At 37.5% G+C, this 27,491-nt stretch overlaps 1 protein-coding gene and 1 long non-coding RNA gene across 2 annotated transcripts; one reads left to right on the top strand and one right to left on the bottom strand.

The window, feature by feature from the left end:
- Window positions 1-1,991: 1,991 nt before the first annotated feature.
- olfcr1 (olfactory receptor C family, r1) lies at window positions 1,992-9,630 on the bottom strand (the record flags this gene model as incomplete). The annotated part of the gene is made up of 6 exons (XM_082182738.1): window positions 1,992-2,893; window positions 2,992-3,115; window positions 4,525-4,734; window positions 7,018-7,848; window positions 8,058-8,334; window positions 9,392-9,630. 6 exons carry the CDS (start codon window positions 9,628-9,630, stop codon window positions 1,992-1,994), a joined length of 2,583 nt encoding a protein of 860 aa, XP_082038864.1.
- Window positions 9,631-20,679: 11,049 nt separating this feature from the next.
- On the top strand, window positions 20,680-27,473 carry LOC309508625. Its single transcript, XR_014209617.1, has 3 exons — window positions 20,680-20,708; window positions 26,842-26,912; window positions 27,187-27,473. It is a non-coding gene; the product is annotated as an uncharacterized lncRNA (long non-coding RNA).
- Window positions 27,474-27,491: the final 18 nt, after the last annotated feature.

Here is a 27,491-nt window from a genome sequence, read left to right as displayed (position 1 = left end):
CCCGGACCTGTCCTCGAACCGACGATGCGGTACTTGTCTCCGGAGTGTAGTCCTCATCAGAGTCAACAATGTTTTCATCATGGAAACTCTTACATGCAAAACACTGTATATGTTATGAATCTTACACGAAATTCACCTTCATCACAGTGTAACTGATGGTAATGGAAAAACGTGTATCAATTCAACCTGTTTTTAGCTTTGCCTTATAAATATAGCTTGTTACCGAATCAAACAAAATATATTTTAAACTTTACCAGTATCGATATGCTAGCTTGATAGTGAGTACTAAAAGCCATCTTATTTGTATTTTATTACATGTGATTCTGACATGATGTCACTGCATGCACTGCGCTCCTTCCTCTCCACTCCTCTCAGGTAAATAAATAAGTAAATAAATGCGTCTTCCAGCTGAGCCTGAGCGTTTGGCGTCGCGCGTTCATGTGTTTTGGGGGCGTGGCTTTGGAAGGAGCTCAGAAGGGAGGGGGTGGAGTGAATGGAAATAATTAGCTGTGTTTACAACAGTCGTGAGAGGTCTACAGACACTCGATTTTTATACTCTCTTTTTCAGAGTACTTGCATTTTAATTATGTATTGGTATATAAAGACAGTTTAAACAAATTTGGAATGTTTTTTTATTTTTTTTGAAAAATCCTACCTACCCTGCCTTTAACACACTCTTAAGAAATTGAGTAAGTTTACTCAATTAAAACAATTCACCCCTCCCACCCTCTGACGTGACGACAACTCGACGGTTGAGTGAGCGCGGGCTGTTTGAATTCTCTCCAGTCTCCAGAACAACAGTTCTCTTCTCAGCGTCGCAGATTTGGTGCATTTCCTCTGTGAAATTCCGGTTTGTGTATATTTTATTTTATCTATAAAATCATTACTGTGCTTTAAATCATTTTTATTTAATGCAAAACAACATACAGAGGCGTAATTTGACACCTAAACGAGAGTTGTGCCTGTCTTTTCACGTGATTGAAACGCCTTGCATAAACACACGACTTTACAATGATAATGAATATAATTCATTTGGATGATAAAATGTCCTCAGAACAGTCACTTTTTTTATTGGCAGGTTATGGAGTCAGTCGCTCGCAGTATCTTTCGGCTATGAGTGAAATGCAGGACGGCGGTCTAAAGTTCGAAGTTCACCCGCAGAGCGCGAGTCCGTCTCCGGCACAAGAACCAGCGCTGAGACGGTGGCTATTGGATAACAGACTGGTTGATTACACTTGAATTAGGCTATACCTGAATGTTTAAATGTTTCATTTTTACTTCTAAAATGTTTGTTTTTTAAACGTTTAAATTATAAATTAATTCTACTCAATTTTATTTGTTAATGTACCAGATGCAGTTACTCAGATTTACTTAATTTTTTTACTTGCATTTACTCAATTCATACAGTATATTTCATTGATTTCACAGCTTTAAAATTTGGGTAAATAATAGTGTGCACTATTATTGTTATTATTGTTACTATTATTTGGGCACACATTAGTGTGCAGTTCCCATTGTATTTTTGCAGTATTTGCAGTATACTCAAGCGTTTTATATTTATTGTCAGTTTGGTTTAGTAATGTAGGTGTATGTGATAAGTGTAGATTATAATACTGTAACTTGTAGTGCTTTGAAACATATTTTAGATGGTTTGCTCATGAATTAAAAGGTTATTAAAATGACTAAATGGAAGATCATAATGTTAAATTTCTATAAAAACAGAATCACAATTTATTAGACCAAATTCTCAGGTTGTGCTAAAGGAAACATCCCAACATATATTCATCGCAAGTTTTGAATAAGCTGTTTTATTATTATACATATATGATCACTTCTGTGCGTTTCAAAAATTTACTTGTGAAACAAAATCTCCTGGACAGATTTGAGAAGCACTGAATGAATGGCAGAAACAAACATGGCTGTGACTCAGAACAACTTTATTATAGGGAAAAACAGAATCACAAAACAGAAAGAGTTTTTCAAATATATAATTATGCTTTTCCCATAAGAAAACTTTTAGTGTTGTTTTCTGGCTTGAGTAAAATAATGTAACATTTTGGGATAAAGATACAAAACAAGAGTCCGAAACTGGAAGCCAAGATGGCAAAAATTTCCACAGCTACGCTGTACTTCCCTGGTGAGCTCACATATGCTGGCACAAAAGTAATCCACACAGCACAAAAGATCAACATGCTGAAAGAAATGAATTTCGCCTCATTAAAATTATCTGGAAGTTTGCGGGCAAAGAAGGCCAACAGGATGCAGACAGCAGCCAGAAAGCTAATGTAGCCCAGTACACAGGCAAATCCCACAACTGACCCAACTGTGCACTCAAGGATGACCTTTGAACCCTGGATTCCAAAGTTACGGCGAGGTGAAGGCGGACTGACAGAGAGCCAAATGGCACAGATAACTACCTGAATGCAGGTAAAGACCAGAACGCTTCTTCTCTGCTGGCCCGGTCCAAACCATTTGATAAGAGCTGAGGATCCAGGTCTAGCGGAGTGGAATGCAGCTAGAACCACAATTGTCTTGACCAGAATACAGGAGATGCACATGACAAAACTGATCCCGAACACAGCCTGTTGAATCTTACATGACCAGAGTGATGGCTGGCCTACAAATACTAGCGAACACAAGAAGCAGAGTTTGAGAGACAGCAGGAGTAGGAAGCTGAGCTCTGAGTTGTTAGCTTTAACTATTGGAGTGTTTCTATGGTACAGGAAAATAACAGCCACTGTAGCCGTAATGACAGCACCCGAAACAGCAACACCCATCAGCATAATGCCCATTGTTTCTCTAACAGAGAGAAACTCAGTCTCACGGGGCACACATTCATTTCTGAAACTATTTGACCAGAACTCTTGGGGACAGCGATAACATTTTATTGAGCCTAGGGGGAAAAAAATCAAAAGAGGAACATTAAAGCTCTATGGTGTTTAGTGACTTAATAAATTAGTATAAAATATAGTGTTAGAGAACATTAATGACCTGTACTATTGCTGATTTCCCCCTCTGTACAGGGCAGGCAGTCAAAACAGCACACTGGAAGACCCTTCTTAATAGCTTTACGTGTCCCAGGGGGACACTCAGAAGTGCACTTGGATTCAGGCATCTGGTAACATGACATAAGGAAGGCATTTAAGGGCAATAGAAAATGATTATTAATACAACTTGCATACATTGTATGTCTGGCATTTAGCAAGACCCATAACCATGCAAAAGCCTCTAAGTGCCATCTGAAATTTTCTTCTAGAATGATCATTTTTATCAAGCTTGTATATTTAAGTTCAATAATTTCATTTAAATGACAATTAATAGGTAATCTTCATTGCCATTTAAGTGAAATTACTGAACTTAAATATACGAGCTTGATAAAAATGATCATTCTAGAAGAAAATTTCAGATGGCACTTAGAGGCTTTTGCATCTGAACTCTTCAGATATATTATTATTATATCAATTATTATTATTATTATTATTATTATTAGGGCCCGAGCACCGATGGTGAGAGGACCCTATTGTTTTTGCTCCGTTTATTCTTCTTCTTCTTCTTCTTCTTCTCCAAAGTGAATCGCTTTTTAGAGGGCCTAAACATGCACGAAAACTCATGAAACTTTGCACACGCTTCAGAAGTGGTGAAAATTTACGTGTGATGTGGTTTTCAAAATTGGGTGGGGCAAATTCGGTAAATTATTGCCCCCACATTTTGCCCCGGCTCTACGTTTCACGTACAGGTATGAAATTTGGTACATACATGTAATGACCCAATACCTACAAAAAAGTCTCTTGGAGCATAGCCCTAAACACAACAGGAAGTCAGCTATTTTGAACTTCCTCCTAGATTTTGTGCATTTTTCGTAATTTCCTGATGTTGTACTTTAACGAGCTCCTCCTACAGTTTTGATCTGTTCCTCTTCAAATTTGGTGAGTGTAATCTTAAGGCCTTTGCTACGTTAAATTGCGAAGATCTTGAGTTTTCGTCGAAGGGTGTGCCCTCAGTGGCCTGAAAAACGTACACCCAATTTCGGCCTTTTGGTGATATATGTATGATCAGATAAGTTCAATATTAATGTTGCTTGCAGTTCCGATGTTGCTAGGCAACCACAGACAGCCTGCAGTACCTCAGGCATATGATGTCCAATCTGCCCCAAACTTCACATGTTTGATAAGAGTCCTGTCCTGAACACATGACTATGCTCATATTCGGTTATAGCAATAGCGCCACCTGCTGGTAGCAGGAAGTGTGGCAAATACAAGTTACTTTGACAAGGAAGTGTGGCAAACACAAATTACTTTGACATAGTCCTCCTATATTTGCTCACCGTGCTCTGTTTTCCTAAAGGCGCAGGGTGGCGGTGGCACGGGTGCGAGGGCCCTTTTCATCGCTGCTTGCAGCTTTAATTATTATTATTATTATTTTAAATAGGCCTAGTGTTTGATTTGCAATGCATACAAACACTAGGCCTATTTAAAAAAAAAAAAATATATATATATATATATATATATTAGAAGCCCCTCTCACCTTCCCAGAATCTCCAGGCCATATAATGGCTGACTCATTAATAATGAGCTGGTTTCCCTCTACTCGCCCAATGGAAACATAGTGGAGTGAACCATCAGGAGCTCTCTGCCAGTTCACTAGGTCATAAACAGGTGGAATGCTGCCGTCCTGGAAATAAAACTCCTCTCCTAACAGAGTGGTGAAATTAACTTGTCTAACGTGCTGTAAAAGCTGAACAAGTCAGGAAAAGAGAGACAATTTAAATGTTTGGAACAACCACAAAGGTGATGTGACATTTAACCCATACTTAAAATGAAACATTTCATTGCAGATTCTTAAAATGATTAAATACTTCATATTTACATTATATGCATTGTTTAAAAAAGGTTTAAAGATGCCTTACTTGAAAAGTTAGCTTACTTTGAAATATAAATCAGACATATTCAAATTGTGTTCATTTGATGAAGTAGGCTACATAATTGAGTTTTAGAATGAATATATGCAATTTTATGAGTTACAGGTCATTTATTAACAAACATATTAACCTTAAACATGCTGTTTTAAACAAAATTTGAATAAGCTAAAACAGTAGGAGATAATAAATTATGTAAATAAAATTGCATTGAAAGAGTATAATTTTCAATTGATTAAAATATTTTATTTTATTTGATTTAAATGTGTAAAATATTCTACATAACATATTAAACACTTCTTATTGTGAAATGTCTTGTTTGAAAAGTGCTTTCTTTAAAAAATGAATGACAGTTGGGTAGCTAGATTAATATTTTGTTATCTAAATGCAATGACATTCATACATTTTGAAATTGTATTTTTTGGACCACTATATAAATAAATATTTTAAATTTCACATGAGATGCATACTGGAGCAAAGTAAGGCTTACGTCACACCATTATTAAAATCTGGGGATCCATGTGATGCAAATAATTACAGACCTATCTCAAATCTTTCAGTTTTAGCTAAGGTTTTGGAGATTTTAGTGTCTGATCAATTAAAAACTTTTCTGGTTTCACAAAATATTCTTAACAACATGCAATCTGGTTTTAGATCTGGCCACAGCACAGTTTCTGCCTGTCTAAAAGTTATCGATGATATAAAAGCGGCAATTGATAAAAGGTTATTCTGTATGGCTGTGTTCATTGACCTTACAAAGGCATTTGACACAGTGGACCACTTCATGTTAATCAAAACCCTGTTGAATATTGGTGTTGGTCATAGAGCTGTAAATTGGTTTCACAGCTATCTCTCTGAACGGATGCAAATTGTAAGACATGGGAATGTAACATCTGACCCTGTCGTCCTAAAAAAGGGTGTCCCACAAGGATCAGTTTTAGGTCCTTTACTTTTTATCATCTATATAAATAATGTTTGTAGTGAATTTAATTACTCACAGTATCATTTGTATGCCGATGACACAATTATGTATTCTTGTGCCTCTACACCTGAGACTGCCTGTGCGAATTTGCAGTCAGATTTCGCCTTATTACAATCCGCCTTGTTTGATTTGAAGCTACTTTTAAATGCAAAAAAGACGAAGGCAATGATATTTGCCCCCATAGGTACTAAAGTCCCAGTTCTTGCTATTAAAACACTCCAAGATGAAGCTATTGAACTTGTTGATACTCACAAGTATTTGGATATCTGGCTTGATAAAGGTTTTACCTTTAAAAAACACATTGAAGCTCTCGCTATGAAACTTAAATTCACTCTGGCATTCTTATATAGATTAAAATCTTGCTTTTTTAGGACTATAAGAAAAAGACTGGTTGCAGGACTATTCCTGTCTCAGATAGATTATGGGGATATCATCTATCAATTTGCTTGTCCATCTACTCTGTCAATACTAGACCCTCTTTATCATGCGGCTCTCAGGTTCATTACAAATGCTGGTTCATTACGAATACAGACGCATCACTGTATCTTATACAATATGGTAAATTGGCCGTCACTTAAATCGCGCAGGATGCGACATTGGCATATTTTTATTTATAAAGCGATTTTAGGTATCTTGCCGTCTTATATTTGTTTAAAATTTGTTCGTACTCAAAATACATATCAATTAAGATCTAGTGATGTACTACTTTTTAAGGTACCAAGAATGAGGACAGAAGCAGGAAAGAGGGGTCTGTCTTACTATGGTCCTTCGTCCTGGAATGAACTCCAGTCTAGACTTAAGATTGGTGCGCTAATTTCCTTAGCTGCTTTTAAAAAAAGAATATCTGATATGCGGACGGACATGTGCAATTGTTTTAATTAATGGTGGGTGGATATTGACTTCTAGCCCTTATTTCGTTTGTTTATATATTATAACCTCATTGCATCTTCACATGCAAATATTTTGTATATTTTGTGTAAATCTGCTTTGTATTTTATATTGTAATTTATTGTCTTGCAACCTATGATTTAACGTGTTATATAGGACTCCCTTGTAAAAGAGACTGTGTCTCAATGGGACTTTTCCTGTTTAAATAAAGGTTATATATATATATATATACCTGTGCTGGAGTGATGTTGTTTGTAGAGGAGCACTTTGGTTTTATTTTAGGATCAGAGTTTTTTAGCGGGGTGCACGCCAGCAAAGAATGAAGTGCATGAGCAGCAGCATATACAGCCAAGTAAACATTATATGTCACTGTCAGATGAGAAGTATCTGTAAATTGACTGTGAACCCCTTCCAGACTCTCTCTGCCACTGCATGGAGGCAGGGCTTTCTGAATTAACATGGAAGAGCTTTCCGTAAGGCTACAGCCAAATGTATTTTCCCACAAGATCCTCAAGAATTCATCATCAGGGTAACGGGCAGGATGTAGATGCCGGAGATGTGCATCAAAACCAGGAATAGGCACACTTCTTAATGCCACACCTAATGTTCCCTTAGAGATGGTGTAGAGCTTGGGATTGTCCAATAGATCACTGGTGCTCCAGATCTCACTTGCCAGGAACAGCCTGTCTGTCACATTCCTTCGGATCAATTCCAAGAGAAAAACCTCAACATCCGCATACCAAGCAAACACCAAGATCACACGGGCAGAAGAGGCTTGGACTGTTGTGGCAGCATGGGCCACATCCTTTGTTAATTGCTCCCTGTAGAGTGTGTGAAAAAAGGCCAAACATATCCCCAAACCCTTGATTTCCTCTTCAAATATCTGCACAGCCCCGCGTCCATAGTCATTATCGGCAACCACAGCTCCAACCCAGGTCCAACCAAAGCGTTTGGCCATCTGTGCCATGGTGCGTGCCTGAAAGGCATCACTGGGGACAGTGCGGAAGAAATTAGGGTACTTTTGTCTGTCACTGAGACATTGGCAGCTAGCCAGGTAACTGATCTGGAAGCACATTTAAAACAATATTTGCATAGAGCTTGCATTTAAATGTCATAATGCATATTTACAAATCGTTAGCCTCATAGCATAATTGCCTATCACAATTTGGCCAAAAAATGACTTAGGCAATTATGCTATGAGGCTAACGAAATGGAAAAACATCAATTCAATCACAATTCAACTTTCTTATTCGGTGTGTGATATAACCTCACCACTGCGATTTGCAGGGGACTCAGGGTCTTGGATAGAAGAATGCTCTGAGTAGAAGAAGAATCTCCAATGAGGAGCTTGGCTGGTCTAATGGTACCACAAGTTTCATTTCCTCCACTGATCATTGAGATAGCTGCCATCAGGCCGTTGGGGTATCGGGTACAGCTATCCATTATGTGATAACCCAGTCGGACCCCCGGCAACAGAGTGGGGCTCTGGTTAATTTCTTCAACTGCAAACACAACTGCCTGAAGCCAGCGAACAGAACGTTCCTGAAAACTAACCACAGTTCCAGTATCATAATTTGTTTTGGCTTGGGTGCCACAAAGCATACAATATTGAATATGTGTAACATTTTTCATAAAAATAAAATAATATGTTTGTTTGTTTTTTCCATTGGTGAGCAAGAATCAAACTGATCACTGTCAGCACTGAAAGTTAGGAACATTCTGCAGGCAAAACAGCAATAGGGTTAGTATATTGAATTATAATTCTGTAGACTAAATCTCAATTTCACTTCATTAGCATTTTTATGATTAAAAACATGTTATGAAAAAAAAATGTATTATAAACAAGTGATTGCAAGATCAAGATATTGTAAAATGGTATTCACTTGATAAAATACATGTGTGTAAATGATTGAGTACACTTCCTGTGCAAGCATTCTGTATACTGTATACAGAATATGGAATACATATTCTGTGTATCACATTAAAAAATCCCTTTAACCTAAAACATGCTGTTGTTTAGAAATAATATAAATAATAACAGATAATCAAATAAAACTAATAACTAACCAAAACAGGTTTCACTTTATTTTGATAGTCCCTTTAACACTTTATGTTGTCTGTAAGTAACGTTGCACTTACATGTCAACTAACTGTCATTAGAGTGTTAGTAGAGTATTAGTAGACTGTTAGGGTTAGAATAAGTTGAAATGTAGTTGCAAAGTTTCTTATAGTCAGTAGAATGTCTATTGGAGGACCATCACAATAAAGAGTTAGCAGATATTAAGCAGACAGTTTACTAATACTCTAATGAGAGTTAGTTGACATGTAGTTGCAAAGTTACTTATAGTCATTAAAATAAAGTGTTACCCAAAAACATATAAAACTTGATTCTGTGTTTAAATTTTATGTTTGTGCATGTACAAAAAATACACCAAAGATAAGACATTGTGCAAATAAAACAAAACAAAATAAAAAATCTGATATTCTTTGTATTGAAAATCCACCTGCAGGAAAATCTTACAGAACAAATTGAGTATATAAAATATTGTTCTACAGAACACATCAATACACATGTGTGAGGCAACTAGAAATGGCATATAACTTACTTTAAGCACGGCCCTAATTCAGCTTTTCTGGTGAAGCTCAGGTCAGGGGTTGCAGCCAGCTCGTGTACATTAATGAGAGTACCGATAATCACATCACCATCCTGATAGAAGCCATCAACATCTAAGTTCTGAGAAGCATCCAAGTTCACACACTTTTCCTGCAGAGTCCCTTCTACCAAAGAAGTCCCACATACTACCCACAGTAGAAGCGGAAACCATAATAGGACATGTGCAGACATTGGGCACAGTTTGGTGTTACCAGCTTCTCTGGCAGTCTTTCTGCACCCTTGTGCGTCAGTGCAAGGCAAGAAGGGGTATTTGTTTTGACCACAGTCCCAAGAGAGCAGTAGGAAAACAAGGGCCAGAAAAAAAAACAACATGAGGCCAAATTGCACCTCCTCCGAGTCATATAATTAAAGACAATTACACAATAATTTTTGATGAGTTCACGGTAAGATAGAGATCTGAGACACTGTTATCTTCAGACTTGAAACAACAAAGCCCCATCTGCAAGAAAGCATCTGACAAACTGACTTTTAATTGCAAACTCTCACCAGAGTTTTCCTGACAAAAACAAAAAAACAGTCCTGTGTAACATCAGCATGAGACTGTTAAATCTCCAGCATAAACTAGCATGAATTCCATGCCGGACCAGGCTGGTTTATGTTGGCTAGTGCTGGTTAGTGCTGATTAGTGCTGATATAGTGTTGGTTACTGTCATCATGGTCAGACTAATAGATCTTGAGGGGTTGACTGTGAGTAGACCAGTTGTTTATGCAAGCAGTTTTTGCTTGCATATTTCTATATTTAACACACTAATGATGTAAAGGTAAAACTATATAAGATTAAAGCAAATTATTTATTGTAATATATGATTATAACTTTGTAATTTATTTTGCTCCCTCTGTTGAAAGTAGAACAGAAATTTTGAATTGTGTAGTTATTATTATATTATTGAAAAACATTGAATAACAAAGAAAAAAAAAACTGGTAAAAGTTTAAATCAGTTAAAAAGATATTGTGTTTATGCTTGTGTGTGATTATGAATAGACAATCTACTGATATTCCTGCAGTTCCCGGATGTGAAATGTTTAATTTTCTGTCGAATTTGAACCACTGAATTTGTGGAAGGGAATTTGTAAAGCGAAATAAAATGGCCCGAAAATTGCCTGTCCAATATTATAGGTTGTATTTTTAAACAGAATGAACATTTTGGAACATTTTGTTTCTAAAACATTTGCCATTATTTTACTTCCATAGGTTTTTAATTTCAAAGAACAGGGGGCCGTATTTATAAAGCCGCTCAGAGTAAAAGTTTAAGTTTTATGTGTCAAAATTCTAAGAATGACGCAATTTTACTCTTATTTCTAAACTTAAGAATAAGTATGATTCATAAAGGTTCCTAAGTGTTAAGACTTGGTCTCAGCTCCTAAATTATTTAAGAGTGCTGGAGAGGTATCCTAACCTAGTTAGGAGTAACAAGATGGCAGCAGAGAGGAGGCGGCCTTGCACTTTTCAACGAAAATATATTGGAGTTAAATGATGACGGAGTTGATCAAACGATAAAAGCTTGATCATCAAGGTATTCTTTTTGTAACTGACCTTCAAGAAATGTAATAGCTTCTCCCACTCTACAAATCAATGCTCTTACTGCAGAAATGAAAGTAATAATTGTATTTCTGGAGACTGCAGCAAAAATGCAGCAGTGCAACAGTGATGACTCGGGCCCTTCAATGGCCAAAAGTAATGTCCGGCAAAGAAAAATTGACACATTCACCTTTTATTCAAATAGTATTCAAATGTGTTAAAGATTTTGTAAGCATATTGTGTTGTGCTTGGAGTCAGGCACGGCGTTATGGGTGGGCCTGACGGGCCTAGGCCCATCCACTTTTCAACAGGCCCACCCAAAACTTTAAAAAAAATAAATTAAAAAAACATCCAAGTTGGAGTCAATTGTTTATTTGTGATGAAACACAATGAAACATGCCAAATTGTACAGACATAATTTTTAGCCAGGCTGTCATACAAAGAAATTATGAACACATGAAAAAATAAGAGAGAACAATGAAATATTAATAACTGACTATGTTGCAGTCAATGTATGATTTTTTTTTTTTTTTTTTTTAATATTCAAAAATATTATTGATCTGCCTGCATTGACACCATTGTCTGAGAACTGAACTGAGTGGACTATGACATCACTGTTTTCCTCATAATTTGATTGTTTAAGCAAAGGCTCATCACTTTTGGCCTTCACTTATGGTGTGGCACAATAGTGCTCTTTCAGAACCTGCTTACTGTGCTCCTTCACCAACATCAATTTGGTTTTAGACCACTGCATTCCACAGAAACAGCTATTTGCTATTTCTTGGAAAAAGCTTGGCATTCTTTGGATCAGGGACATGTGATGGGAGCAGTATTCATTGACCTAAAAAAGGCATTTGATACAGTTAACCACACTATTCGTTTATCTAAATTAAGTGCATTTAATTTTAGTAAATGTTCAATTGAGTGGTTTACCTCATTTAAATCTAAGAGTGTGTCAAAATTGAGGATACTAAGTTATCTGCCAAGGTTGCTGCAGTTTTAAATGAACAAATGGAAAGGATATCTATACGCTCTTCTGGCTGGTCTTCCAGCTTGCACGGTCAAACCTCTACAACTGATCCAAATGCCGCAGCTAGAGTGGTCTTTAACGAGCCGAAGAGAGCACATGTCACTCCTCTCCTCACAAAACTGCACTGGTTGCCAGTTGCCGCTCGCATCAAATTCAAGTCACTGACGTTTGCCTACAGAACAACCACTGGTTCTGCTCCCTTTTACTTAAACTCATTACTTCGGACTTATGTGCCATCCAGAAACTTGCGCTCTGCAAGCGAACGATGTCTTGTGGTGCCATCTCAAAGACGCACAAAATCTCTTTCTCTGACCTTTACCATGACTGTTCCCTGCTGGTGGAATGATCTGCCTAACTCAACCAGAGCTGCTGAGTCCATTCAAGAAACGGCTGAAGACGCTTCTTTTTCGACAGCACTTGATCCAGTAATACTAACTTTCTCTTCTATTCTATTCTATTCTATTCTATTCTATTCTATTCTGTTCTAAAAAAAATAAATAAATAAAAAGTTAACATTTACTGCCAAATGAAAACCAAACGATTACATTACTTTAAATGAATCAACCCCGCAAGATTACTGTTATAAACATGAGCCTCGTCTGAAACGCAAAGGAGGAGGTGTTGCTGTAATTTATAGTAATAGCTTCAAAACCACTAAGAAATCAAGTTTTAAATATAATTCTTTTGAAGCATTGGTGCTTAATGTAAAAATATATAGTGTAAACGATAAATCACGTTTGAGATTTGTGCTGGCTACTGTATACAGGCCACCAGGGCACCATACAGACTTTATCAAAGAATTTGCTGACTTTCTATCAGAATTAATATTGACTGCAGATAAAGTACTAATTGTTGGTGATTTTAATATACACATCGATAATGAAAAAGATGCATTGGGATTGGCATTTAAAGACATTGTAAATTCAATTGGAGTTAGACAACACGTGTCAGGACCTACTCATCGTCGTAATCATACTCTAGATCTAATATTATCACACGGAATAAATGTTGATGCCGTTGAAATTCTGCAGCAGAGCGATGACATCTCAGATCATTATCTAGTCTCGTGTAATTTGCATTTAGCCAAGGCTTCAAAGCCGACTCCGTGTTTCAAATATGTGAGACCTATCACTTCTGCCACTAAAGATTGCTTTATTAATAATCTTCCTGATCAGTTTCATCATCTCAGCATCCAAGATAACTTAGAAGAACTTGATATTGCAACAGAAACTTTTAACTCTCTCTTTTCCAGCACTTTAGACACAGTTGCTCCGTTGCGCTTAAAGAAGATTAAAGAAAATAGTCCAACGCCGTGGTACAACGAGCACACTCAGGCCCTTAAGAGAGCAGCCAGAAAAATGGAGCGCAACTGGAAGAAAACGAAACTAGAGGTATTTCGCATTTCATGGAAAGAGAGCTCGATTACTTACAGAGAGGCTTTAAAAGCTGCTAGATCTGCTTATTTTTCAACCCTATTAGAAGAAAATAAACATAATCCTAGGTATTTATTTGAAACGGTGGCTAAACTAACGAAAAATAAAGCTTCAAGCCCAGAAGTTTCCAAGGAACACAGCAGTAATGACTTTATGAACTTCTTCACTTATAAGATTGATAATATCAGGGACAAAATTATAACTATGCAACCGTCTACTACAGTATCGCATCAGGCAGTGCATTGTAGCCTCCCTGAGGAAAAATTTGATTCGTTCGTTGCTATAGGAGAGGAAGAATTTACTAAACTCATTAAATCATCTAAATCGACAACATGTATGTTAGACCCTATACCAACTAAGCTACTGAAAGATGCTTCCAGAGGTCCTATCCTCTACTTAATATCATTAATTCATCTTTGTCTCTAGGATACGTACCAAAAAACTTTAAGCTGGCTATGATTAAACCGCTTGTTAAAAAAACGCAACTTGATCCTACAGAATTAGTCAATTACAGGCCGATCTCGAATCTACCTTTTCTGTCAAAGATATTAGAAAAGGCAGTATCCTCACAACTGTGTACCTTTCTTGAAAGAAATGATATCTGCGAGGATTTCCAGTCAGGATTTAGACCGTACCATAGTACCGAGACTGCTCTCGTTAGAGTCACAAATGATTTGCTCTTATCATCCGATCGTGGTTGTATCTCGCTATTAGTGTTACTCGATCTTAGTGCTGCATTTGACACCATTGACCACAACGTTCTTTTAAATAGATTAGAACATTATGTTGGCATTACGGGAAATGCACTAGCATGGTTTAAATCATACTTATCTGACCGTTATCAGTTTGTAGCAGTAAATGATGAGATGTCTCATCGATCACAATTTCAGTATGGCGTACCACAAGGCTCAGTACTAGGACCGCTGCTGTTCACTCTGTACATGCTACCATTAGGAGATATCATTAGGAAACATGGAATTAGTTTTCACTGTTATGCTGATGATACTCAGCTGTATATTTCTTCAAAACCTAACGAAACTTATCAATTCACAAAATTAACGGAATGCATAGCAGATATAAAAAATTGGATGACTCGTAATTTCCTACTTCTAAATTCTGAAAAAACAGAGTTTCTAATTATTGGACAAAAAACTTCCTCACGTAATAACCTAGAATACTGTCTAACACTCGATGGCTGCTCTGTTAAGTCTTCATCGTCGGTTAGGAACCTGGGTGTGCTCTTTGATACCAATCTTTCATTTGAAAGTCACGTGTCTAGTATCTGTAAAACTGCATTTTTCCATCTTAAAAATATATCTAAATTACGCCATATGCTCTCATTGACAAATGCGGAACAATTAGTTCATGCGTTCATGACCTCAAGGCTAGATTATTGTAATGCTCTACTGGGTGGTTGCCCTGCACGTTTAATAAACAAATTACAGCTGGTTCAAAACGCAGCAGCTAGAGTTCTTACCAGAACCAGGAAGTATGACCATATTAGCCCAGTTCTGTCAAAACTGCATTGGCTCCCTATTAAACATCGCATAAATTTAAAAATATTGCTGATTACTTACAAAGCACTAAATGGTTTAGCTCCGCAGTACTTGAGCGAGCTCTTAACGCATTATAGTCCGTCACGTCTATTGCGATCTCAAAATTCCAGCCAGTTGATAATACCTAGAATATCAAAATCGACTGCTGGCGGTAGATCCTTTTCCTATTTAGCACCAAAACTCTGGAACAGTCTTCCTACCATTGTCCGGGAAGCAGACACACTCTGTCAGTTCAAAGCCAGATTAAAGACACATCTCTTTGACCTAGCATTCACATAATACATTATAGACTTCTATAATTATGACCGCCGCTAGCGTAGCTAGCGAAAGCGGTCATATAGGGATTGTCAAAGTTTTTTTTTTTTTTTTTTTTTTGTCACCTTACTGAATTTTTCGTCAACGATACCAGGGACACCGAAGCACCGGGGAACATGAAATTTGGTGGGCATGTAGCCCCACTAGACTTCTAAGGAAAAATTTCGTTTGGTCCCCGGGGGCCACTCCCCCCCCGCGCTGGGCCCCCCCAAACCCCAAAAAATGCAGTTTTTCCTAAATAACTACCTGAACCGTGGCACCGAGGATGAAGAAATTTTTATGGTATGTTGGTCTACTAGACTTTTACGGAAAAAATTCGTTTGGTCCCCGGGGTCCACTTCCCCCCCCGCGCTGGGGCCCCCTTAAATTTTTCGTCAACGATACCAGGGACACCGAAACACCGGGGAACATGAAATTTGGTGGGCATGTAGCCCCACTAGACTTCTAAGGAAAAATTTCGTTTGGTCCCCGGGGGCCACTCCCCCCCCGCGCTGGGCCCCCCCAAACCCCAAAAAATGCAGTTTTTCCTAAATAACTACCTGAACCGTGGCACCGAGGATGAAGACATTTTTATGGTATGTTGGTCTACTAGACTTTTACGGAAAAATTTCGTTTGGTCCGCGGGGGCCACTTCCCCCCCCGCGCTGGGCCCCCCCAAACCCAAAAAAATGCAGTTTTTCCTAAATAACTACCTGAACCGTGGCACCGAGGATGAAGACATTTTTATGGTATGTTGGTATTCCAGACTTTTACGGAAAAATTTCGTTTGGTCCCCGGAGGCCACTTCCCCCCCCGCGCTGGGGCCCCCGTAAATTTTTCGTCAACGATACCAGGGACACCGAAGCACCGGGGAACATGAAATTTGGTGGGCATGTAGCCCCACTACACTTCTACGGAAAAATTTCGTTTGGTCCCCGGGGGCCACTCCCCCCCCGCGCTGGGCCCCCCCAAAACCAAAAAAATGCAGTTTTTCCTAAATAACTACCTGAACCGTGGCACCGAGGATGAAGACATTTTTATGGTATGTTGGTCTACTAGACTTTTACGGAAAAATTTCGTTTGGTCCCCGGGGGCCACTCCCCCCCCGCGCTGGGCCCCCCCAAACCCCAAAAAATGCAGTTTTTCCTAAATAACTACCTGAACCGTGGCACCGAGGATGAAGAAATTTTTATGGTATGTTGCTCTTAAGGGCCCACATCAACCTAGCCCATAATCACTCATTTGTGATTTGCGCCCCTCCCATAAAAAATGAAAATGCAATATTATTCTGCTTTAATCGCCCCTATCTTCAGTGGAGATGTTCAGAACTGCACCATATTTCATGTGTATGATTAACTTGACATCCTCTGGGGGTATCCTCTGCTAAGTTTTGTAGAATTTCATCCATGGGGGGGTATAAAATAAATTCATTTATGTGCACATTTAGTGACTGTACACTCATCGGCCTGTAGATGGTGCTGTTGAGCGAAGGGTTGCTGGTTTAGGATGATACTGTCACACACACACATGCAGGAATACAAACAAACGCAAGCATGCACACACACTGACATCCACACGCACAGACACACACCCATACACACACATACAAATCCACATGCACAGACACACACACACAAACACACACGCGCACACATGTACGCACACATACATACACGCACAGACACACACACACACACACACACACACACACACACACACACACACACACACACACACACACACACACACACACACACACACACACATACACAAACACACACACATACACACACACACACACACACACATACTATTACTTTTTTTAGGTATATCCATAAACACGCAATACAGCCAAATTACTCCACGTCATTTATTTTTGTGGAAAGCCAGTGCAGGCCTGAGCGGCGGTCATATTTTGTACCGCGATGCGGTACATCTAGTTTAATGTTAGGCTGCATAGATTAGGTCAGCCGGAACCGGGAACACTTCCCATAAATCCTGATGTACTCGTTACATCATGAGAAGAATGGCATCTACGCTAATTTTAGTGTCTGTGTTTATCCCGAGGTTTTCCTGCAGCCTGCCGGATCCGGGCCGTATCCAGATCTGACGAAGGACCTTCGCCTGGACCCGATGACAACGCAGTGCTGAAGTGCCAACTAGTCTGTCCCTATGGAGGATCCCTCTACCACTCTACAGATAAGGCGTTGTCGGGAAAATTCGTTTCGCGTTCCTACCCCTAAGCGAAAAAATAAAATAAAATTCTTTATCAAAATTTATAAGGAAAGACAAGTACTTTTACTTTGGCTTTTAGGCTTGGCTTGTAGGGAAAATCCAAACCTGCGTCATTTCAAATGCACATAACTATAGAACCCATTCTAAATGCGCATGTGAACGCCATCAGCGTTTCTCACAGGTTCGCGTTTAAAGTCTGTGTAGAGAGAATGGTGTCGTCTTAGCGGCCCCTAATTTAATAACAAATGATCGTTGCGACGGAAGCAAATCAATCAAAACTAACTTTAGATGGAAAATAACTTAACTCTGCTATAAAGCCAAAACAATCTCTGTTACCTTAAATTATACGCTTATCTCTGTGAAGCTGCTTTGAAACAATCTACGTTGTTAAAAGCGCTATATAAATGAAGATGACTTGACTTGACTTGACTGCGTTAGATTAAACTGAGAAGGGTCATTGCACTTGCATATTGTTGTCCTACTGCAGTTTAACTGCTTCTATTGTTCTCATTTGTAAGTCGCTTTGGATAAAAGCGTCTGCTAAATGAATAAATGTAAATGTAAATATGGCTCCAGGAAAATCATCTTACTTTAAATGTCAAGAAAACTGTTTTTATGTGCTTTTCTAATAGAAAGCAAAAAGAAAAAGTAACAATTCTGGTTCATAATGAAGAAATAGAGGAGGTAGATGATAGGGATGTCCCGATCAGGTTTTTTTGCCCTCGAGTCCGAGTCGAAGTCATTTGGATTTTGAGTATCTACCGATACCGAGTCCCGATCCGATACTTCTATAATAGCCTACATAAAAAAAGAATAAAGAAGAGCGAAAAAACAGATCCAGGATGTTCCTTATTTTTTATTTAATTCACCTTATTTTAACATTCAACAACTCTGTTAACAAACCGAGCACTTCTGTGAACAATCAAGTAATAAATAACATAAATTCTTCACTTTTGGACTTTAGTGCAACAGTAAATATAAAAAAAAAGTCTAAACAAATAGCACCTCAACAGAACGTTCCCCTAACGTTCCCATATGGTTCCCATTTGGTTATTTTTTGGGAACCAAATAAGAACGTTCTAGGAACGTTCTCTGTAGGTTATTTTTAGGTTTAATTTTTATAACCTAAAGAGAACGTTCTGGGAACGTTCCCTGCAGGTTGTTATTTAATAACCTAAAGAGAACCTTCACAGAACGTTCCCTGCAGGTTATTTTTAGGTTTTATTTTTATGACCTAAAGAGAACCTTCCCAGAACGTTCCCTGCAGGTTATTTTTAGGTTTAATTTTATAACCTAAAGAGAACCTTCCCAGAACGTTCCCTGCAGGTTATTTTTAGGTTTAATTTTATAACCTAAAGAGAACGTTCTGGGAAGGTTCCCTGCAGGTTGTTATTTAATAACCTAAAGAGAACTTTCCCAGAACGTTTCCTGCAGGTTATTTTTAGGTTTAATTTTTATAACCTAAAGAGAACCTTCACAGAACGTTTCCTTGCAGGTTATTTTTAGGTTTTATTTTTATAACCTAAAGAGAACCTTCACAGAACGTTTCCTTGCAGGTTATTTTTAGGTTTTATTTTTATAACCTAAAGAGAACCTTCACAGAACGTTTCCTTGCAGGTTATTTTTAGGTTTTATTTTTATAACCTAAAGAGAACGTTCTGGGAACGTTCTCTGCAGGTTATTATTTTATTATCACTTAACAGGCAGATTACCAACTGACAACGTCGTCAGTACGGTCCCCTAAGGTTATAAGATAACCAACAACGTTCAGATCTATTCGCAATAACTTTTTATTAATGATATTTTAAATTATGTTATACATTTTAATTCTATATGTTTATTTAAATGCTGCGTGACTTTGAAGTGTTTTAATGCGCATGCGCGTAATCAAACACTGCAGCGCGCACGTGAGCTGCGCGAGAGTACATGGAAACCGGAGACATCATCAACAACCAGGGTTGCCAGATTGGGCGGTTTACCGTGGGTTTGGGCGGGTGGATAAAAATTGGGCTGGTTTCGGATCAGTTCGGCGGGTTTTTGTTGCCGAAACACCGGCACTTCAGATCCTTATTCCTGCGACCCAATGTTCAGCAGGCAGTCTCACTCACTCACACACAAACACGCGCGCGTGCGCGCACACACACACACACACACACACACACACACACACGCTACAATTCTGGCTGACGTGCCCCCTAACCTCACACAGACACTCCCTCCCACTACCTTAAAGTGACGCACGCCGGCACCGCCCGCCCCTCAAACAACATAGTAGATTGCGGGGTTTTCAAACTTAGGTAGCTGTCAATGCGGTTCATGACCTGTTCCTGACACTCTTTCTTGGTCAGCGGCAGCGCTAACACAGATTTTAATATGATTTTGTCAAAGGTTTAATAGACAAACGAAATGGAATAAGATCGCGTGGGTGTTTGAATCGAGATCACAGACTTTTAAAGATGAATCTTGCAGCTAATGACACATTTCATCCTCTATTGAATCGAAAGTGGCTAACTTCTGTCAACCTCATCTATAAGCAAGGACAAAAATAAAGCAATTTAATTTGAATTAATATCTGTAATATTCTGTAATAAAAAATAAATCGATTTTAAAATCATAAAAAAATAAAATAAAATAAAAAACGCGATATCTAGGTGAATCGATTTTTTCTCCCAGCCCTAATATGCATGTTTCATGTTGCCATTTGAAATAACTGAAATGTTAAAGTGGGTTATTTTGTATGTCCATATCTACTCGATGTTTTTATGTTACTGAATGCTTTTGTTCCAAGCGACTTATAGTGACAATAAACAGACTCATTGATAGCCTAAGTTGATCGCATTATTTTCCGTAACATAAGCTTATAGTTTAATTGTAGGCCTAGAATAGTCTGACTGAAGTCAGTGTAGCCTACTTTTGCGTTCATTTAATTGAATATTGTTTCTAAAATCGGATAGGCTAAGTCGAAAAATGGGTCATTTTAAAGCTTGTTAATGATTTCAATGTGTTTAAACCATGTTTAAACGAGAAACAAGCCACAAAAAAAAATTGGGCGGTTTTTTGTGCATTCTCGCGGTTTTTGACGAGGTTTTGGGCTGGAAAACCTCGCTGGCACCTGGCAACCCTGTCAACAACTGACAAACAACAAAACTCCCGTCTGTCGCTGTTGGTTTCACTGCTTTCAGGTAAGTTTAGTCAACAAAATCTCACAAATAATACACACAAACGTCCCTGACACATTTCTTACGTGTAATTGACACGCTTCTGTTGAATATTTACTTTAAAGAAATGGTTTTGTGTCTTTGAAATAGTCCGTTAGCATCTAAGCTAACCGGTTTCAGAAGAGAACGTTAGGCCTAAGTTACGTTAAGTTAAGGTCTTATTTATGAAAGTTTGGGTTTTTAAACACATATTTAGTGTAGATAACAGTTTTTTTATAGTTTTGCTGGTAATTTGTCAATGGGTGATTGGAAGTAGCAGCATCCAGGATTCAGCAGCCATGTCACCCTGTAGCCCAAGACCGGTTGCCCACTGAAGCTAAGCAGGGCTGAGCCTGGCTAGTACCTGGATGGGAGACCTCCTGAGAAAACCAGGTTGCTGCTGGAAGAGGTGTTAGTGAGGCCAGCAGGGGGCGCTCACCCTGTGGTCTGTGTGGGTCCTAATGCCCCAGTATAGTGATGGGGACACTATACTGTCAAAGAGCACCGTCCTTCGGATGAGACGTAAAACCGAGGTCCTGACTCTCTGTGGTCATTAAAAATCCCAGGATGTCTTTCGAAAGAGTAGGGGTGTAACCCCGGCATCCTGGCCAAATTTGCCCCTTGGCCTCTGTCCATCATGGCCTCCTAATCATCCTCATATACTGATTGGCTTCATCACTGTCTCCTCTCCACCAGTAAGCTGGTGTGTGGTGGGCGTTCTGGTGCAATATGGCTGCCGTCGCATCATCCAAGTGGATGCTGCACATTGGTGGTGGTTGAGGAGATTCCCCCTTCTATGTAAAGCGCTTTGAGTGCTGAGAAAAGCGCTATATAAATGTAATGAATTATTATTATTATTATTATTAAGTAAGCTAATTTATTTAACCTAAAAGAATGCTTTTTTTTATTTTATTTTTATTTTTTTTGAGAGATTTGAGAGACTCAATATACAATTCAAATTCACTCAAAAAAACCTTCAAACATGGTTTAGAATTACTCCATTTACTCTTATGAATATGAAATTTACCTAACAACATCATAAGATTCATCATAAAATTAACAGAAGCAATTTTCGACTCAAAATAAATGATAACATCTTTGGATGCAAGTTCACAATTATGACCAGACTTCTGTTGAAAGTGCCTAGAAAGATCATCCCAAATTTTTTTAGAGTGATGACATTCAAAGAAAAGATGTAGAATTTTTTCTGGCTGATCCAAACAAAAAGTACAATTTTCATCAATATCCATAAATTTTGATAAAGTATAATTACTAACATAAATATTATGGAGAATTTTCAAATGTACTTCTCTAAGTTTGTTAAATATACAAAACCGAAAGGGAAGCAACCAAGCTTTTTTCCAGATAATCTCTGAGAAGCAAATATTCCAGAAAATTTTCCCTCTAGGCTGAACAAATTTATTTTTATAAAATATATTTCTAATGAATTTATTTGAGCACTTTTTACTGGTAATGTCTACACCATTTAAATAAAGAATGGGATCAATTCTACAAATGTTAAGGGACATCATATGACTTCTCATTAACATCATTAAACCAGTAGGAATGGCTTTTATTACAGAAAAATACTCTTTATATTTAATAGGAAATGCCCACTTATTCATGGAATTTTCATAAGAAAGAAACTGAGCTGACTGATCTAAAAGGTCAGATAAGAAGTAAATTCCTTTATCTTTCCAACTCTGTAAATAAAGAGATTTCCGGTTTACTGTAATATACGCATTATTCCACAAGATTGCTTTATGTGGGGAAAAGTTATGTACATAACATAACTTCCAGGCCTTAAGAGCTTGTTGGTAAAAGTTGGATAATGTCACAGGCAGTTTGCTAATAGAGTAATCACATACTAACAAAAAATTTAGACCTCCAATCTTTTTAAAAATATTATATGGAATAAAAAACCATATTGAGTCTGATTTAAGAAGACAGTTTCTGAGCCATTTTACTTTGAAAGTATAATTTAAATCGAAAAAATCCAAAAGCTCAAAACCACCTTCATTTCTTGGACCATGAAGAACCTCCTTTCTTAAATGATGATGTTTATTCTTCCAAACAAATTTTGTAATTAACTCATTGATTTTTTTACAAATCGAATCTTGAAAAGCAAGAGATAAAGCTGGATAAACAAATCTAGATACCCCTTCTGCTTTGGTTAATAGGACTCTGCCTATGATAGTCAAGTCTCTTTGAAGCCAATTATTAAAGATGTTTTGAGTTTTTTTAAGTTTGGGGGAAAAATTTTATTCTTGTCTTTCCGCTATATCTTTTGTTACATTTATTCCTAAATACTTAACCTTGTTTTTTACTGGGATATTACATATATTTTTTTCTTTTGAGTCATAGAGACACATTATTTCACATTTATTTACATTTAGCTTTAATCCTGAGGCATCAGAAAATGCACCTACTAGCTGCAATACTGCGGGCAACTGTTCTTTATCTTTCAAAAAAAAAGAACAGTATCATCCGCAAGCTGAGTTAGTCTAAGCTGTTTATTGAAGATGGTAAGTCCTTGAATATTTGGAGAATTTAAGACTTTTATAGAAAGAAACTCAACTACAATGAGGAACAAGAAAGGGGCTATAGGACAACCTTGGCGCACTCCTCTACAGATGGGGAATCGTTTAGAGGTGTTAGGATATAAATTAATCGAGCTATTAATACCTTTATGGAACATTTTAATTATAGAAATAAATCTTTCCCCAAAACCAAAGGATTCAAAAGCCCTATACATAAACTGATGCTCAATCGTATCAAACGCTTTGTGGAAGTCTAAGAAAACAATTAAAGCCTCTGAATCTACTAAATTTGAGTAGTCTAATAAGTCCAAAATTAGTCTAATGTTCCAACTTATGTGCCGTCCAGCCATAAATCCAGTTTGACACTCATTAATTATTTCGTCTAGACCTTTTTTCAAACGAACTGCATAAACAAGAGATAACAATTTATAATCTACATTTAATAATGTTATAGGGCGCCAATTATCCAGGATCAATGGATCTTTATCGGGTTTCGGAAGGAGGGTTATTAATCCCTGTTTCATCGAAGTCGATAACTCATTCGAATCAATACATTCCTTATACATTTCGAGTAAGGGGTTTTCAATAATATCCCAGAAGCAGAGATAAAATTCAACTGAGAGACCATCTGTGCCTGGCGATTTTTTCTTCTTCATTGAATGAATAGCTGTAAACAACTCTTGTTTCCTTAGTTCTTCATCACAAAGGTCTCGAAATTGAATAGAAATAGATGAGACAGATTGCTTAACTGACACAAAAAAGTCGGAACACTTATCAGTTTCAAAAACTGATTCATATAACTTAGTGTAGAATGATTCCACATAATTTGTAATCAATTTTGGATTTGAAGTTAGTACATCATTAATTTTAAGAGAGGAGATCATTTGTCTTTTATAATTTCGTTTTTCTAGAGAAAAAAAATAACTAGTATTCTTTTCCCCCTTTTCTAACCACTTGGCTCTTGAACGAATGAATGCCCCTTTTGCTATATTAATATATATAAGATCAATTTCAGTTTGTATTGTCTCCAATCTGACTTTTTCTACTTCTGTAAGATTAACTTTTTTCAAAAGAAAGTCTAATTCTGTCATAAGAGCCTTTTCCTTATTCAAATTTTTATTTTTAACTTTCTTACTAAAATAAACAGCTGACTGTCTAACTTTAAACTTAAATAATTCCCATTTTTTAACGTGAGACATTTTCTTATTTCCAAAAATGAGTTGAGCTACTTCTCGAACCTGGGTAACAAACCCTTCATTGCTTAGCAAGTTGTTATTTAATTTCCAATAGCCTCGTATACTATTATTTTTACGATCAGTTCCAGATAGAGTCAAAACAATCATCTTATGATCCGAAAGAGGTGCATGACAGTATGTTACATCAATAACGTATTGGATAGATTCTGGGTTAATTAACCATAGATCAATCCTTGATTATAAAGACTTTGATGAATTACTCCAAGAATAACATTTTTCATTAAAATTCAAGAATCTCCAAACATCCACTAAAGAAAGATTGGTACATAATGCAGTAGTAAACTTAAATTTTGAAGTAGAAAACATATGAGGTGGGAAACGATCTAAAGAATCATCTGGGGCGTCATTAAAATCACCACCCATTATCAAAAAGGCACCTTGATATTTCCCCAACAGTGCTGAAATAGAATGAATAACCTCCGTAGACATATTTTTGGCTTGAACTGAAGAATTATGACCATAAAAATTCCCTAAAACAAAAACAGAATTATCCAATTTAACAACCATAAGTAACCATCTACCTTCTTTAGAGCTAACCAATTCTAATATGTCACCTTTAAATTTATTTAACAGAGTAGCGACACCTGCCGAATGATGAGAACCATGAGAAAAGAAGATTTGATCGCCCCACTGAGAACGCCACCATTTAATATCAGATTCACACGAATGAGTCTCTTGTAAAAAAATTATATTTGCATTTGCACGCCTAACAAAAATAAACATGGACTTCCTCTTAGTGCTGTCTCGTAAACCCCTAACATTAAGAGAAACAACCTTTAAGCAACTAAAAACAAAATCAGACATAAAAAAAAAAAAAAATAGAAAATCTTATTTGGATGTCAGAACAGTGTTATATAAAGAACCCTGAAACAAAAAAATTCACAAACCAGTCGGTATTGATCCACTCCAAATTACGAGGAGTCACATCACCTGGACGAACGCAAATGGCCTGAAGACCGCGCAAGATTTCAGTTCGAATGTCTACCCAGCATAGTCCTTTCTCAGTTAATATTCATCTTGAAAGTCATTCACAGACAATTTTTCTCCATCAATAAAAGCATCTGCTCCACGAAAGTAAGCTCTCTTCCCCTCTTCTCTCGCCGCCTTTACCTTTGGCCATAGCAGCTTCCTCTGTTGTCTTTCTGCAAATGTCAGGTCCTCAGCCAGGCGAACCCCTCTTTCCTTAAGTGCAGGATGATCCCGAGCAGCTTTCCAGACTTTCTCTCTGTAGGTTCTGAGCGCGAACTGGATGATGACCGGCCTAGGACGGTTACTTCCAGAACCAGGACGTCCAATCCTATGGATTGTGTCGACAAAAAATCGGATGTCATCTACCTCGTCCGGAGTCAACATTTTCAGGATTTCGAGCACTTTGATTCTTAAATTTTCTCCATCCGTTTTTCTCAGATTATTTAACCTCAAATTCCATCTCCTACTGTAGATCTCGGCTTGATCGCACTTGCCTTGAACCAACCGGACCACCTGCTCAATCTGCGATACCTTGTTCTCATTAGACTTGACCCTTGCAGAAAGAGATTTCATCTCCTCGGCCACAAAGTCAGATTAACTATAGCGACCGAGTTCTGGGCAATTTGTTGTTCCACCGATGAAAAGCGATCATTAAGAGCGTTTACAGCACGAAGTATATCGGCATTAGATACTTTGAGGTCTTCTTCCTGACAAACTTTTTTTGAAAGAGGACTACCTGTTGGAGTATTTGGGGATGAATCAGCTCCAGATGATGCTTCGAAAAGCGAAGAGAGTAACTTTCTGTCCTTGTTCTTTGGCATTTTGGAACATCCACACGTGGACTTGCAGAGTAGGCTTGCGTGACAGTCTAATGAGATTTCTATTAAGTAGATTTAAAGCATTCTACCTTAAAAAATTATTATCACGCCATGTCTTGTAATTAAAGTGAACAGATTCGGCCAGAAAATGCAACTCCTCAAAACGCCTCAGAGCTCGAACCAACACAACTGTTTAGGTCGCCATCTTGCGCCACCCAGCTTTGAGTTTTTCCACGGACCGTCACCTAAAAGAATGCACTGTATTGTTAACTTAATCAGTGACGTCACTTACCAATATTGCTAAAATGTGATTTCAGAATAGCGAGAGTGAAAAAAAATCCTCTACAACAAGGGGTGAGTTATTGTTTAATCATGATAATAATTCCATATGCATTTATTTCACAATATATTATCTTAAGATTTTTATATATTTATCTTTTCTGCATTTCACCTCTGTTCTAGCTTGGTTCCTTTTATTAAACCAATCCCATGTAATATTGTTGACTCTGTGACAAATAGCTTGTTATGTTCTTAGATCACCATGCTGTGATGGCCTGCTGCACCCCCTGTCCAAGAAAATCTCCACGGCTATGAACCATATGACTAGTAAGCAAAACCACCTCAAACATACAGTGCACTACTGTTCAAAGGTTTGGGGTCTGTAAGATTTATGCTTTTGAAATAAGTCTCACATTTTAAAATCATTAACCCCAGGGTTTTTCAGTGAGATTGTCCTTGAGAAACCTGTAGGCTAAATAATCAGCTAAATAATAGGCGACTAATACAATATTATAATGGTCATAGTTATAATAATAATTCATTTAACTATTATGATAACATGATATCCTGATCATTAGTATATTTTATTTTATTTCTTTAGGTCTGTTTTGAATTATGTTGGCCAATGAGACTGACACCATACTGTCCGACTCAAAGGTATTTATGTATTTGTATGTTTTTTTTTTTTATTGATCAATACTGAAATTCTTTGTACTTTTAAATGCTGAATGTGGTTCAGGGGGTCGACAACTTTAGTCAGTTATTTTTCACAGATATCTTGGGCAGCTGTGGCTCATACTCTTAGCCTTTAAAAATATTTGAATTGATATCCCCAATGCAATATCAGGGGGTAAATATATCATTAGAGTTCTTAAAGTTATGGCTTTGCTCTTGTTACCAGATATA

This window comes from Leuciscus leuciscus, assembly GCF_965113295.1.
Source record: "Leuciscus leuciscus genome assembly, chromosome: 10".
Taxonomy (NCBI): domain Eukaryota; kingdom Metazoa; phylum Chordata; class Actinopteri; order Cypriniformes; family Leuciscidae; genus Leuciscus; species Leuciscus leuciscus.
This window is presented reverse-complemented; position numbering and strand designations above follow the sequence as displayed.